Genomic DNA, 16,721 nt, shown 5'->3' on the forward strand with positions numbered 1-16,721 from the left:
TCTTCGTCGCACTGTTCTAAATCAGTTCGCTGAATATTGTGCCTCGGTTGTCACGACTCTGTTCATCACACGTCCAGATCTAGTGAAAGTCTGGGGCACTCGCGGTCCGTCGCGCTTGGCAGACCGCTGTGATAGGCGGTAAATGCCGGCTGCCAAGATGACCGGGACCTGAGCGCATAACACTGCTCAGAGGAGAGACTCGCCACAGATCTGCCTTAGGCAGCACGGACTAATTTGTGGATTTGTGCTTAGAATATTCAATCGATAAAACAGTAGTAGTAGCCTTATTCCTCGGAGAAAAGCAAGGAGAATGGAGAAATAGGTGGGTTGATATTTCGGTGACATGCCTTTATCAAAACAACAGCAGAAGTGAATTCAAAATTGCATGCCAATGATCCTACTCTATTTTTCAGGTTTTTATTTGAAAAAGCAAGTCACCCTTTTACAGGACACCAACATTCCGGGGATTAAACAAAGGGCGATTGCCAGCCATCACCACGATACAGTGCATATCTAACAACAATAATACGCGAAACTACGTCTACATGCAAACGGATTCAAGTAAACAGGCATCACACATCGCGCATCAATTATGCATGCGAGGGATTTCGATTGAACAGGCATCACACGTCACGCGTCAAGCATCACTCACACATGTAAACGACTTTAAGCTAGCACACATCACACATAAAAAGACACATATCACGGCCGCATAGTCAGCCATGATGAGCCCTGTATGCTTAGATTTGGTCGCCCATTTTTTATAAGAATAGTTTCACATATTTTCCTGTCTGAGCGGTCCTGTTGTCTGTGGATGGCTTTGAGCCCTAAAGGAGGCATAGAGTCGATACATCCCTCAACTTCAGCCTGAGCGGGTTTTGCCAAAAGAAGCATTCGCTGTTTTGTTTTAAGCGTCTCCCAGGTGTTCATTATATCTCAAACGATTAGGGCGCATGGACTCCCCGACATAGAATATGTCCCTCACATGTTTTTCACACAGTTTACACTTGATTCCGTAAGCCGCGTGTTTACTGCAAATCCCTTGAGGCCCAGACTTGCATAAATAGCATTTATTGCTACTCGTTTTTAGGTTGCTGTCGCTCCTCCAAGCTAGCGTACGCGCAGTTTTGATTTTTAAACGATGCGATTGTGTGATTTTTAACGATGCCTGGGAAATCAAACACATCGTTAAAAAACCAAAACTGTCACATAGCTTGGAAGAACGAAAATAAGCTAAAAGACTCTGGTGAAATCTTCCATCTCGTAGCATAAGTGCCCGGGAATCAGTATATGGCATTGATGCAAGTATGGGTTTCAAGGGTTTGCACGCAAAAAAAACATGGCTTAAGAAATCAAGTGCAAAATGTGTGAAAACATGTTGGAGACGTATTCTAAGTCGGGGAGTCCATGCGCCCTATTCGTTTGAGATATAAGGAACATCTGCGAGACGCTAAAAATAAAACAGAGTGTACCCTTTCGGTGGCCATTTTTTGGCAAAACACGGCTTAGGCTGAAATCGAGGGAAGTATGGACACTATGCCCCTTTTGAAGCTCAAAGAAATCTACAGAGAACAGGACCACCCAGACAGAAATAACTGAAACTATTCTTATAAAAAGTAGGCGACCAAATCTAAGTATACAGGGCTCATCATGGCTGACTATGCGACCGTGATATGTGTATTTATGTGTGATGTGTGCTAGCTTAAAGTCGTTTACATTTGTTAGTGATGCCTGACGCGTAACGTGCGATGCCTGTTCAATTGAAATCCCTTGCATGTATGATTGACGCGCGATGTGTGTTGCCTATTTACTTCAACTCGCTTGCATGTTTGAATGAAGCGTGATGCGTGACGCCTGTTTGCTTGAATTCGTTTGCATGTATGCGTATTTTCGCGTATTCTTGTTCCTAGATATGCAATGCATCGTGGTAATAACTGGCAATCGCTCTTGTTTAATCCCCGGAATGTTGGTGCCCTATAAAGCGGTGACATGATGTTTCAAAAAAACCTGAAAAGTCGAGTAGGATCATCGGCCAGAAATTTTGAATTTACTTCTGCTATTGTTTCGATAAAGGCAGGTCGCCGAAATATTAACCCAACTATTTCTCCATTCCCCTGGTTTTTCTGCGAGGAATAAGATTATCACTACTGTTGATCCATGTGAATAATGTTTCCCGCGAATACCCTTAACAACTTAGTGATATTCAATCGGTGTTATTTCAGTCGCGAAGGCCACCGATCAGAGCCCCTTCCTTTCAACGCATCAGTTGCCGAATGACACACACACACACACACACATAAGGCATACGCATTCACATGCACACACACCCGCACATGCTCACACAGAAGCACACACGCACACACATATTCATCCCATCACATGCATTGCCATTATTCGTTCTTGCACTCCAGCGAGGTCAGATTAAATGGCGTTGTCTACAAATCACTTCGCGATCCGACAAGCATTATGATCTCTTCACGCTTTACCCTGGTGTACATACAGTCGAGTTCGTGTACAAGAATGTGTTCAAAGTTTGGGACCATTTCAGCAATTGTGATCTCAAACGACATAAGTACTAAATAGTCGTCCCCACCATGCAGTCAGGTTCATTTCGCAACACTTTTAAAGCCACACAAGGACAAGGCTGACATGCACGAATCTTGATCTCACTCTTTTAGTTAGTCCAAACAAATGCGAACGAATAACATCATGTCGAGCATCTGAACCGAGCTGAACTGCAGAAATGAATTCGTGTTCGTGCCCGAATTCGTTAGGAGAGGACCCAGGGCATATGTAAAGTGGGCGATCTTGCCGTACCTTTTAACCTCCATAGGGGCTGTGGTCCGTGTCCCCCCCCCCCCACAGGGGCCACATAGCCCGTTCCCCCCCCCCCCCCGCCACCCGCAGGAGCCGTGGCCCGTGGCCCCTGAGAACCGACCATGACGTCACTCGTCCGTAAGACAATGTAGACAGGGTCGCAGGCCGTGATCCTTGCTCTTCTCACCATCTGTGTATTCCATGGCCACCGCCGGGCTCAACAAAGGCCATTCAACGGAACAACACCTGGGGGTCGGTGGGGCTCCGGGCTCAAGCGCGCGACAGCGGGTGTTGGTGCGAGTGCCGCGTGCACTCGCCCCCCCCCCCCTCCCCCATACCTGCATAACAAACCAGCTGCGGTGCTATTCCGGCCGTAGCGATATAGTGTCGTCTATGGGCATGGAAAAGCTGCACTGCATCTGTACACATCAGGTGTATATTACAATGCCGCGTACTGGCAAACAGGTGTTCAAAATGTTTTCTGTCGCATGCAGCGTGCACTGCATTGCCATGAAAATTTTACTTCAGCATACCAAAGACACTTATTCTGCACGCAAAATACGGAAGAAAGCCACGTTAAAACAGAGCGCAAGCTCTCACAAATTTTAGCACATCCATATGTCATTTCCGCTCACACGTCTGATGTGGGCGCCATATGACCATCGCGGTCGGCGCGACCCAAAGCCCAAATGATCATCACACGTCTGACGTGACAAAACTTCGCGCACAAGCATACCCATTGCTCCTACAGTCGTCTACTGGACCACTTTCGGTCATAACATGGCCTCAATCACAACACGGTGACCGGGCGAGCTTTAACCTGTTGCGATGTTTCTAGCTTGGACCGGTCTTTGCTCGTCAGACCGACTACGAAACAATGCGTCTACGTCACAGCCTCTCTTACCGCGGTGTCATATTCAGCTTGATCTCCCCCTTGGTGCACAGCGTCACCGTGGGCACGACAAAGCTGAGCTCGTGCGGCGTGCTCTCCCCCATCTCCAGGCGGTAGCGGCGCACGAGCCGCACCAGCGCCATCTTCGACTCCAGCATGCCGAACCGCATCCCGAGGCAGTTGCGCGGCCCTGCGCCGAACGCCAGCCAGGCCATCGGGTGGCGTCCCTCGCGCTGCTCTTTACTAAAGCGATCCGGGTCGAACTTCTCCGGATCGGGCCACACAGCAGGGTCGTGGTGAATCGACCAGACGGGTGCCAGGATGTTGGTGCCGGCCGGCAGCCTGTATGGTCCGAGCGAGGTCGGCTCGGGGGAGTGACGGGACACGAAGGTCACCACGGGAGGGTAGAGCCGCATTGACTCGCACAGAACCTGGTCCAGGTACGGCAGGCTGGCTAGCTGGTCGTACCGCATCTCCTCGTCGGCCTGGGAACGAAGTGAAGAAAGACAGGTCAGGTGGAGGGAACAAGGCTAAATGTGGTTGGGAGATGAGATACACGTATCGAACAGTACCAAAGCAGTCGACAGAAGCGAGCATGTAGAAACAACGTAAATAGGATCATAATCAGCCGCCAACATACTGCGAAGCTCGGACAAAATAACTTAGACTTCACATCTGGTCTCAAGTCACAGTCACGCCTCGTACGGGCGGATGTTATACCTTCGTCGAGGACACCTCAATTGCGATGATGAACGCAGTGCTAAGCCCCAAATCCTCCCGCATCATTCATCTACCTACCGGCAGCTGCTCGCTGATTTCCTGGTAGAGCTTCTCTTGAACATGTTGGTTCTTGGCCAGCAGGTAGGAGGTGGATGTGAGCGCGTTGGCCGTGGTCTCATATCCCGCCAACACCAGCACCAGAGCGTTGCTCTTGATCTCCTGGTCTGTCAGCTGAAGCTTGGAGTGGATGCCCTCGCCCTCGCCGCTGGCGTCCAGCATGGCCTGCAGGATGTCCTGGTATCGCGTCCGCTTATCTTGGCGACGCATTTGGATCACGCGAGTCATGTTGTCGTTGATCATCTTCACCATGTGCTCGGAGAGGGCGAACGTCTTCAGTATGAGGCCGAACACGTCGGCGATCACGGGGAAGGCGAAGGCGGACTCCGTGATCGGGTTGGACGCGTGCTCCATGAAGAAGCGAACGCGGTGCAGAAACGGATCGTTCGGATCCTTCTGGCAGTTGGCCTTCAGTGCCAGCGCGCAGGCAGCGATGACGTCACACGTTAACGCCTGGAACAAAGCGTGGACGTCGACCTCATCGCCGCGGGTGATCTTGGCGTCCACCACCTCCTCCATGGTGTCCATGCACTTGCTGACGAGCGGCGACATCTGCTTCATCTTGAAGGCGGAGAAGCAGGAGACCATGAGGGAGCGCATCGGCTTCCAGCGCTGTGGGTCTACTTGTAGAACTGAGTTTGAAAAGTCCTCTGTAGAAATCGACGGCGGTGGCCGCGTGGAAAAGCGCTTGAAGTCCTTGATGAAGACGTCACGCAGCAGGTCCAGATCCTTCACCACGACGTAGCGGTGGATGCCCATGTGGTACGCCACGAAGTCACCATACTGCTTGAGCCAGTCATCTATGAGCAGGTGGCACGGCCTGGTGCCGTAGCGGAACTCCATGACGTTCCCCATGAAAAAGCCTGGCTCTGGACCTGGCACACCGGCATCCTTCAACGCGTTCAGGAAGCGGCGCCTCCGCCACGCCCAAACGCCTAAGAGCAGCAGCACAAGGGTCAGCAGACTCATCGTGAGCGGTCCGGGCAGCAACGTCAGTCCCCGCATCTTCGCACCAGCTCGTCGGCAGTCTCGCCGCAGCAAGCCCAGATGTCTCACCTCCACGAGCGGCTCCGTTCAATGGCCAGCCTCTGGCGTCCCTGTTAAAACACTCACGAGCTCAGCGCGGCCATCTGGGGCCGACGCGCTGGAGTTCTTAAGTCCGCGTCGCTGACCTGATCCCGGTCGGGCTCACCAGCGCCACTCCACCCGTCGCGGCGACCCCGCACTCTGCTCGCGTGTCACGCCACCTCTGCCACGCGGCTGGCACCCACCTCAGCCCCCGGCGCGCGGCGGTCACCGGCCGAACCCAGCGCCCGCGCCGGCGCCGCACCGCCGCGCCCGAGCGCGTCAGCTGACAGCGGCGAGTTCAGGGTCGGCGTGAGCTCAAGGTCAGGTGTGCACGGCGCCGTTACCGAGCCGGGGATGACGATCCCGGAGCGAGCGGGGTGGTGATCGGCCGGCTGAGTGCGGATATCTCGCGCCGCCCCTGTGCACCCTGGACTTCGGGCGGACATCCGCATTGTGTAATAAAAAGGTCGTGAGTGTGATGACTGTGTGTCTGAACGCTCAGACCACAGAAACAGCCGACACCGAGAGCGGGGGTGAGCATGATCTCCGCAGCCGCTGGTGATTAAGATATGGGTGCCGTGTGGCATGTATCGTGTTCCATCTCATAGCAATGGAACCAGTTGTCTGGGGCTATCTTGTTAGGCAGGCAGCCAAGTGCATCTTTTCTTGGTGGGAATAGGTTGGACGAAGGACTGAGCCGTCAGAATGATACACCTGGCCATTGCCTTTGAAACAATTCACTTTCTTGTGATTAAAAGGCAGTTCCCCTCGCGCTTTATCGTTTGCCCTCTAGCGCAACCCGCACCCGGGCGAGGAGAGACTGACCTCTCCCAAAGCTTTTTTTGTGAAAAAGTAAATGGACGCAGTTGCACGAAATTGTCTGCACCTATTTATCAGCCAATTTAACATCCCTTGCACCAATTCAAAGTTTTGATCTACCAAGATCAGTGACAGAGGTCAGGCCGAACAGTTAAACATCTAAAAAAACATTTTACCATGCGTAGCTTTTCGTGGGTCATTTGCCGTTACTCAATCTTGCTGTATTAAAAAACATCATATTATGTACAGTTTGTTCCCTTCAGGTTTTCACACAGGCGAGGCCAGTGACCTGATTTCGGGTCAATGCTTGCTATTTTTGTAAGTAATGCAAATTTTGAACGACCTTGGTGTAGTTTTGGCATTTCTGTATGAGCAAAAGAGAACCAACTCACATCCACAACTATCATATGACCACAGAGAACATGACTATGGCCTAGGTCACGACTTAACTTCATGGGTGCCTTTTGCAAAGCACATGCTGAACTCAAAATAGGCAGTTTAACCGTTAACTCTGGACCCGGAACTCGAATACTCCACTGAAATACGTGATATTATTCTTGTGTATAATGAGGTCACAATAGGTCGCGTGAGGACATGCAAGGCCATTACCCAAGATCAATGGCCTATGTTGCCAGTAGCGGAGAGGCGAGATGAACGATACGACGCATGTAGCCACCTCCTAATCATGTTTGTGACGACGATGACACATAATTTCATGAACCAACGTGCCTGTTCTCAGTTTGGCAGAAGTACATTGCCTAGCTTCGAAGGCACTATGCATAATCTAGACAACGGTTAGGCGATCTTGAATGTTTGTAGATGCGCAACACGCGGACTGAAAAATGACAGAAAAATGTTCTGTTTGACGACTGAAAGTGAGATTGTACTGGTTACGTTAACCAGGTCAGCACTTCATTTCGTCACTAGGATGGCTTATGAATTCTACCTAAATTGATCTCAGATGACCTCTAGGTCAGCTTATAATGGTATGTTTGTGTCTGGATAACTTTTGGCCCGCAACTACGCCTCATAAAATAAGCCTATAAGCACATTGTTGAGAGGCATCGTATTTGTAGGCTCTTGGTAGACCTCTTTCGAGCGGTAACCTGATCTGGCCCGATCTTTGTGGGAGAGAGATTGTTGGAATGGACTCCCCACAGTCGTAATGCCTTTTTCCGAGCCCTCATCACCCCTCTTGACGTGCTAACGCGCGTCCGTGGACCGGTTGAATACCCTTCGCCCGGGTGGGGGTCAATTTCACCCGCTAATATCTAAAAAACTAAAGGAGAAAAATACACCCAATTCGTAGGATGTATTTGCCTGTACGTAAACTCACTTTTGCCAGCGTTTGAGGTTACTGGCTTATAACCTTCGGGTAAAAAAAGGTTAAACAAAGTCAAACTCCAGATTGGTGTCCAAAGTGCCCCCAGACCTTCTTATGCAACCATCATGAATCTGGACACCTGATCTCAACAAAACGTCATTGATGTTCATCTAAATTTAGTGACCTTCTTTGACCTTAGGAAGGTCATGACGACCAGAATCATACAACACTGCTTTGATTTTTTGCATTTGAATGAGTGATACAAATTACAAAAGCGGTATGCTACTAAAAAACAACATATCGACCTGGGCCATTGTAGTTCAGTGACCTTTTCTCACCTCAAAACACCAAGGAAGACGTATAATGCGGTTACCGTTACCAATAAATTCAAAATGACACCAGAAACTATCCCATACAGCAAGCTCTGGAGTAAAAACAAGTGGCTTTTGACCTTGGTATCACCTACATGCCTGACCCTATGCCAATGGGATTTGTTAACTCACTTCTTTTTGCCTAAGAACCTATCTCAGAGATGTATGGCTTCTTCTAACACTTCGTTGTAGAACCAGATTAAACGATTCCCTCGAAAGTGTCCTCGCTGAATCCTTGGCCTGAAATTGGCCTGCCGTAGCTCAGCGATCTTACAAGGCGCATAAAATTGATATCTACAGCTATGCTGTAGATGTCAAATTATCTACAGCTATGCTAGCTACAGTTATGCTGGAATTGGCGGGGTGTAGCCGCGCCAAGTGAAAAAAATACAAACATTCAGGTCAACTTGATCCCACCCGAGTGCGTGTTAAAAGTTAGAGATCACTGGCCGACGAGAAAAAAGATGTTGTTATGTGGGCCTCGTTAATTCATGAAGGACTCGCACGAAATTTAGGAAGGACACGCACGCCCAGAATTTATATACCAATACACTACAAGAGCGATACTTCTTGCCTTTTTTCACCGTGCCTTTGACTAAGTTTAATTTATTACGAAGAAAAAGGTATCCCAGGCATAAGAATATTCTTTTAGGCTGACCTAGAGATCAACAAAGGTCAACTCAGGTTAATTCATGATCAAACCAACTGGAAAAAGTATGAAGTGCTAACCGACCCTAAGTCACCAGTACAATACCGTTCTGTAGTCAGAAATGGTTTGTTGTATGTCTACAGGTATTCAAGATTGCAAACCTGGTAGTTGCACAAGATCGTAAACCCGGTAGTTGCACGTGCTCACGCCTTATCACTCGCATGCATTTTTGTGTGCATTTCCTTTGCGTGATTTCACGTCGCTCCTTTTCCGAGACGTTCTAAATTTCGGCTGTTTTGCAGGGCGTCGTATTATGCCGGATTTTATGACGTCGCCGTGCCTCCGTTTGCCATGAAGGCTGTAGCAACTGCTCTTGTGTGCGGTTGATCTCAGGTGGCGTAGTGGTGCTGTTGACGGGTCGGCCGGGGCACATTACGGAAGGATTAGTGGTGGTGTTGTTCTCGGGGGGCGGCATGTGCTTCATTGGAGACTCGTTTGACCCACGGGCTCTCAATTTAGATGGAACTGGCCGTCATCCAGCCTGACCCGCGGCCGCGCGCTTCTGGCCGCTCTAATCGCGTCACGATCAGGGCCGGCTGGAACGTAGCAGTGTGTGTGTGTGGGGGGGGGGGGGGGGAGGGATTGGGTAGGAAAGCGATGGACCCAGCTGGTCAACTGAGAAGGGGCCGAAATAGGAGAGAGAGTGAAATCATCTGGGCGTTTGGTTCGCGCGTGCCCTGTGCAGAGACCTGGCTGTTTGGGAGTCTCTCTTGCCCATTCAATGACGGCTCTCCTCTTGAGTCTTGAGGATTGTCAAGATTGTATCATTAAATGTCAATGGAGTCCGGTCCACTGGATATACGAGCAAGCGAAGACAGTTTTTTGCTGGTTTAAAAAACGGAGATTAGATGTCGTGTCCACGCAGGAGACACATTCAGACACCACAACTGAGAACATGTGGCTAAACGAATGGGAAGGATAGGGTGTTCTTGCTCACGGCGACAACAGGAGCAGAGGGGTCGCCACCCTTATCAATCCAGATATGAAAATATTCATTCAAACAATTGTGAGGTGTCCATCAGGTCGTTTTGTTATTCTCGTCGTCGACATCAACGGGAACACAGTTACGCTAGTAAACACATACGGTCTGAACACAGACAGCCCGAGCCACTTTCGCACCTTACTTGACGAGCGCAAAGAATTGCGAGCTGTAGACATCATATGGGGCGGGGATTTAACTTCTGCTTAAACGTGGAGATCGATAGGTTTACAGCTGCAGCTAGGTGTTGCAACAATGACGAATCAAAACGGACAGCCCAAGAATTAATGTGAGCAAACTTCCTGATAGACATTTGGAGGTCATTGAACCCTGAAGTTCGCATGTACAAGTATGAACGGAGAATCCCGTTAAGTAAATCTAGGATTTATGTTTTTCTGATAAGTGACTCCTTTCTTTACCAGGCTGAAGCCCTAAAGGAGAAATTGTGGACGGATTTCTGTTCCATCACAGAATGGTCGTTTTCGAGCTGAGCAGTCACAAAACTAAACTGGGCAAATCGTATTGGAAGTTTAATTATTCATTGTTGCTCGACGATGTTTACCTGCAGTCGGCCATGCTAAAATGACTGAAATTATCCGAGGTAATTCGACAGGAGTATCAGCGTGTTTGCTCCTGCACACAGTGTTGTGCGTATTCCGGGGATGAAGCACACACCATTCGTCTCGCAAAAAGAAGGAGGAAAAAGAGGTTTAACGATTTAGAGAATACTATAAATACGATTCAAAAGTCTAACTTATGGGCACCAGTCAATTCTGACGCAGCTCCGCGGCTTGCCAGTGCTAGAAAAGAGACGACATTCTAAGAAGCATGATTTGTCGGCGTGCGTTACGTTGTCAGGCTCAGCGGCCACACCCTGCGGAGTAAGGGTACTGCTTACTTTCACGGGCTGAATAAACGCCTCCACGGGCCTGGACAAACGCTGTTTAGGTCCATGATGTTAAACCATACTAAAGCCGGGCACACCAAAGAATCCACTTTTGGAGATGTTAGAAGAATGCCGCTTCTATTTTGAAACACTATACAAGCGATCAGCATGCAACGCTTAGGGCGAATTCATTTCATGTATCCATGGCATAACAAACGCGGAAGCAGAGGGGCTGGAGGGGCCTCTTAGAAAACAAGAACTCTTTGCAACTCTGGCGTCCATGGCAAGCCCGACTAGTCCTGGTCCGGACACGGTACCTTTGCAACTCTGGCGTCCATGGCAAGCCCGACTAGTCCTGGTCCGGACACGGTACCTTTTTACAAAGTTTTTTTGGCAGGAACTGGGCACCATGGTCTGTGGCACTGTTAGAGAAATACACGCAAATGCTCACATTCCACCAGAACTGCAGAAGAGCGTGACAATTCTCATCCCGAAGAAAGAAAAAAATAAGGCGCTGGTGTAATCACTGCGACCTATAGGCCTCCTCAACGTGGTCTTTAAAATTTTGACAAAAACGCTAACAAGGCGCATTGGGAAAGCGATTCGTGGACTAATCAAAGAAGACCAGGCGGATTCATAAAAGGGAGATGCATCGAAGAAAATGTTTCAACCGTGCTAGAATTACTGAAAACAACATAGGAAACCGAGATTCCGGGACTTCTTTTGTTTTGCGACTGGCAAAAAGCATATGACTCCGTGGATTGGGGATACCTAAAAGCGGTGGTTGAACAATTTGGCTTTGGAGCATCCATGCGCAAATGGATCGATGTAAATTATCAGAAAGATCACTCCTCTACCTCTGAGCGAATGCAAATTAACGGTGAGATGTCAAAACCATATCAAGCGATGAGAGGCCTAAGACAGGGATGCCCTTTAAGTTGCAGGCTGTTCCTGTTGTGCATAGAACCTATGCTGGAACAAATTTGCGATAACGTCCGGATTAGAGGCTCGACCTTTGGGAGAACAGAAATTAAAGCATCTGAGTACGCCGACGACACATTGATAGTGATGAATGGCCAAGCAGAACCGCTGAGAGATTTCATTAGCCTGTTAACTCGTTTTTACAGTGTGTCTGGCCTCAAATTAAATGCACAAAAACGCGAGCCATATGGACTGGAAGCAACCGGCGTGATCAGTCTGGCATATGTCCAGATCTAGGTCTTGCGTGGGAATTCGGTTCAGTACAATATCTGGGTCTTAAAATCGACTCCAATAATAACAACCTGGCCGAAATAAACTAGGATGGCAAAATGGACCATCTAAGGGATAGACTCAATTCCTGGCATTCTCGCGGGCTCTCACCGTATGGAAAGGCTCATGTCTTGAAGTCTGGGGTACTGTCGTAGCTTATTTACGTCAAGTCAGTTTTCGAAAATCCAGCATCGCAGCAAATAAAACAAATAGAATTGTTGGTGTTCTATTTTCTCCGGGGCAAGGCAAATGGACAAAACGATCTCCAGTTAAAGACGCTTAGCAGCACAGAGGGCCTAAGCTTCCAGACTTGAGCGTTCAGGCGCACAGCCTTAAGATGGCGTAGGTAAGAAGAGTACTCGACACGGAATGTAAAAGCAAGTGGAAGGCCTTAGTGCGAACAAAATCATTTGTCGACAACGATGTCACAATTTTTTTTCACGGCGATGGGGACCTCTCCATGACGCGCGAGCTGCACAAAGACAAATGTTGGTTTGAGGTAGTAGCCGCCTGGTACAAAATAAGCCGCGCAGAGAAACCTTTGGGTAGCGGGGCATTGTCCAAGCCGCTTTGGTCCAATAAACATGTGCGCCTCGAAAGTAACAATAACTTTCAAAAACAGACCCTGATGAGACATGGTGTTGTAACAGTAGCTGACTTGTACGACCTTGAGCGACGAAGGATTAAAGAAGGAATTGAGCCACGACCCAATGTCACTTGGGAAGCTTTCTTCCATGGCATGCACTGTCATCAAAGCTACCCGAAGAATGGAAAGCAACGCTCCTACGAGACAGACCGCAAACAGAAAGCTGCAGGTTTATATGAGCAGATTATTAAGACACCCAAAAGTGCGAAGTGGTCTTACGGTATCTTGCTAAAACAGACTAAGTTGACGTATCCTGAGAAGGCGCAAAATAAGTTGGAAAGTGAGCTAAATCTCTCAGAGACATTGAACTGGAGCCAAATGTTTTCATTCCTACACAAAAACACATAGGATTTTGACTTGAGGTGGTTCCAGTTTCGCGTTTTGCACCGCACATTGCCAACGAGCAGACGCCTTGCTTTGTACGGAATACGCGACACAGACGGATGTGAGAAATGTCCAGAACGTTGCGAGACCGTTTCACACATATTTTGGCACTGTCCTGGGGTTAGAAGGCCTGGTTCGACCTACAGCGCGCCTTGCAAATACAGCTTACCATGCAGTCCGTGGTGCTAGGTCACCACCAGGGTGACCAGTGCTCACTACACAACACTGCTCCCTGCACTCGGGAGCAGTGTTTATGACCATTATTTTAGACAAATCATACATATGGCTTTGTAGGAGCTCTGGTTCTTGCCCAGAGTTGCGGGGCTTTGTTAAGTCCGCACTATACTACATCGGAGTGGAAAAATACATAGCTACCGTCACAAACAAGATGGTCATATTTTGCAATAAGTGGACTCGCTTGCCCGGGCTGTTGAAGGGCAGTGAGAGCCCGCCATCAACTGTCCGGTGTCTTACGAGGTGCGCAGCACGGTAACGGACCGGCTGACGCTATTTCATTCGCTTTGGCCGTCAATTGCCCCTGGACATCTTGATGACGTAATTGTCTGCTTCTTCTCGGCTCGTGGGGAGGCAGAGTAACTTACCGTCGTGGGGAAAGGGAGGGTAGGAGGGTAGGGTGGGAGTTGGGGTGTGCGGTGTGTGTGGTTGGGAGGGGGGGGGGGCTTGAAAAGAGATAGGTTGTCAATTGGATTAAATATGCTGTAATTAAGGTGTTAATTTGATGTTAATCGTGTTGTAGACGGATGTGGCGTGTGGTATTGACTGCCCATAGGTCGTAAATGCGCCAAAGTTCAATGCTTGCCCGTATGTCTTAAGCCAAAATGTGCAGTGAACTTTAAAAAACAAACATTTATGTGTTGTCAACAGGTGAGCAAAAATGGTGACGCATTTGCAAAAAATTCCTTTTGAAATGTTTGGAACAAATCGTGCATTTGTTGGCATTCCGGGCTATATTTCACCTGTGGGTTTTTGAGATTGATGCTTGACAAAAAATTGGCCTTTACAGCACCGCAAAGTGGTGCTAGAATCTGGTGAAAAAGCTGGAAGTTAAAAAATATACTCTTATATTGGATGCTCTTACACGATGCCTGCTCTATCTGGCGACCGGTCATTTGCGACGCGAAACTCGCCCCCAATGAGACAGACCACGACCAAAGCGCCTCCAGGTCAGGCGTCCTATCTCAAAGACTGCCCCTCGGCACATGATCGGCGCGGCCCGATGTTTACCGTGCCCAAGTGCTCCGCGTGACCGGCCGGCACGCCGACCAGGGCCGCCGGTGAAGAGCGGTGGCCCGCGCCGTCGACCCGACCGCCCGGCGCACGGTCCCGGTCGCCGCGGCCAGGCCGCGCACCGCGTGCGAGGTCCGCGGCGATGAATCCATCGCCGGTGCCGGCAGGGGCAACGGCACGTCGTCGATGCCAACGACGTCCACTGTACCTGAGTGTTCTGTACCCTCGCCCGTCGCGCCTCCTCCCACCGCGCCAACCAGGATCGCCGGAGAGGGACGACTGGCAGAGTTTTCTTCCTCCAGCTCAAAGGCGCTATGTTCAAGAGGTCAACGCGTCTCTCGAACGAGGCCATCTTGGCCTCGACTGACGAGATTACTCTCGCGTTGCCGGCTTCGATCAGTTGCCGGGTCTGCTCCAGTGCTCCAGCATCAAGGCTTATCGTCTTCGTCTCAGGTGGGGACCGAGACTGGCTTTTGTACACACGTCTCCTTTTAACGCTAGTCGTTTTACCTCCGACAGACCGGACCATTTCTGAAACCGAAAGTTGGCGTTTCCTTATGGGAGTCTCCGCGTCCTTTGCGACCAGGTTCTCTTCGTCTGCGTCCGTACACACTGAGTCCTCAGACAGCTCCATGTCGTGCCCGAAGAGTCAACGAGGAGACCGATTCAGTTCAGTTGAGAATTGGCACATCAGCACAAGAGAGCTCCCCGCAAGCCTCCGAAGTCGCTGCCGGCCGCCTATGCCCGGCCCACGCACCCCGCCACTCGGCCGCTCTCTGTCGCATATAACTGCCCGGAGCGCCCTCACTCGTGACCGCCCGGGTCAAGGTCGCCGACCCGACTACACAATATATTAATGATAGCGACGGGACTGACCCTGCGCGGCCTACGGAGACTGCAACGCCTGGTGTCGTTGTTTTTGTTGCCAAAAAAATGCGAGCGCGCATGCTCAAAACTAGGTTATCTTACTGCATCATCAGTCTTTTCTTGCTGAATGTTTAACCTTCCAGACAGACATTGCTTGACCGTGTTATTGCGAATTGATGACCAATTTTGATCTTCAATCTACATTAGCGGGTCCTCATGCAACCCAGATAAAAATTCTGACAACATTTCTGAGCTGCATCGTTTTAAGAAGGGTCCGCTGAACCATTGTAAGATGAAGAGCGCCGGCGATTTAATTCACGCAGCCGTTTTACGCATGGTGGTTTTTTTACTTCACTTGTGTTAAACTTCAGGCAGAATTGATCTCGCGGTACCTTCTAGCTTATACTCCTGTTACATGAGGTACATTTATATATATATATATATATATATATATATATATATACACAATAAGTAATATTTAGATATGACAACTAAAAACATGCCCTGATTAGCAAATAGGCTATGGTCGGTGATTTTTTGGGGACGGGGGGTCTTTTCCTCTCAGGGCTCCTTGTCAACATTGTGCTCTCCCCTTGCCAAGGGTCTGGCTGCGCGCCTAATTTGAATCCTTCCTGAATGCCTCAAAGAGGATGAAGGCCTTGTTAGCTATGCCATCAATCCACCCATTCATTAATAGGTGAGGAAGCATAATACTGCAGGACGACAGTGCAGTCTTCTGACTTAATTTGACGAAACACTTCCCAAGGAACGCCGAAGGGAACTGCTCACGGTAAACGAGCGAGGGACAAACACGTTAAAGTTGGTCGGTTTAGCTTTCATATACCTTATCCGAGCAAAGTGGAAACATTGATTACTCACCTTCCTTTATTTTCTTCTATTTGTTTTATATTTCTTCACTTCTGCTTTCCTTCCTTATCATGTTATGGCAGTGCTGTTGACTTCCTTTTCCCCTGTAAAAATGCTTCCATTGGATGTCATTTAATCTTCAAGGCATGATCTCAGTATGTTTCATCGTATCTAGCTAAGCCTTGGGCTGCTTGCTGTACCTTGGCGATCTTGATGGGACAAAAATGGCGTCATAGTGAGCCACCTTCTTTGGTATAGCGCTCAAAGTCATCCGTGACGCTTCATCCGCGGAAGTCTGGCGTTGGCAATGCATGACTTGGGACCAGGTGCGACGTTGACCTTAGCCCCGCGCATCTGTCAGGCTGCCAGGCATTTGCCAGGGCCTCGTACGTGAGGACATTAGGGTAGCGAGTCATTATGAACGCCTTCTCCAGCTCCTCCAACTGCTCGTGACGTCAAGGGTGAAAAAGTACCTTTTTTGTCACCGACGATATATAGAACCGTCCGAATTGTTACCTGGAGCTCAGTCTTTCAGGAACCGTTGCAAAATAGTTCTAAATGCGACAAACAACAAAGAACAAGGACAAATTAAACACAATGCCGCATAACCATCAAACATTTCCGTTTCCAAAGTTTATTTGCACTATAGTACCACTTGCTGGCCATCAAGCACTGAACGATTGTCGGGACTAAACTAATGAAGTTATCAGATAAAGCCATATTTAACATAACCAGCTTAGTGGCGTCTAATTTCCT

General features: G+C 49.1%; 1 protein-coding gene across 1 annotated transcript; it reads right to left on the reverse strand.

The window, feature by feature from the left end:
• Positions 1 to 3,215: 3,215 nt before the first annotated feature.
• LOC119108617 (thromboxane-A synthase) lies at positions 3,216 to 5,833 on the reverse strand. Its single transcript, XM_037232217.1, has 2 exons — positions 4,508 to 5,833; positions 3,216 to 4,194 (listed from the first exon to the last, which is right to left on the reverse strand). The coding sequence occupies exons 1-2, from the start codon at positions 5,549 to 5,551 to the stop codon at positions 3,718 to 3,720; spliced, it is 1,521 nt and encodes a 506-aa protein (XP_037088112.1). The 5' UTR covers positions 5,552 to 5,833; the 3' UTR covers positions 3,216 to 3,717.
• Positions 5,834 to 16,721: the final 10,888 nt, after the last annotated feature.

Source organism: Pollicipes pollicipes, unplaced genomic scaffold (genome assembly GCF_011947565.3).
Source record: "Pollicipes pollicipes isolate AB1234 unplaced genomic scaffold, Ppol_2.1 Scaffold_6686;HRSCAF=7923_pilon_pilon_pilon, whole genome shotgun sequence".
NCBI lineage: Eukaryota > Metazoa > Arthropoda > Thecostraca > Pollicipedomorpha > Pollicipedidae > Pollicipes > Pollicipes pollicipes.

Bases quoted from the DNA above. Each gene is read 5' to 3' on its own strand.
- LOC119108617 (XM_037232217.1), bottom strand. From the start codon at position 5,551: ATGCGGGGACTGACGTTGCTGCCCGGACCGCTCACGATGAGTCTGCTG. The intron at 4,195-4,507 runs GTAGGTAGATGA...CTTCGTTCCCAG, and splicing joins AAATCAGCGAGCAGCTGCCG to GCCGACGAGGAGATGCGGTA.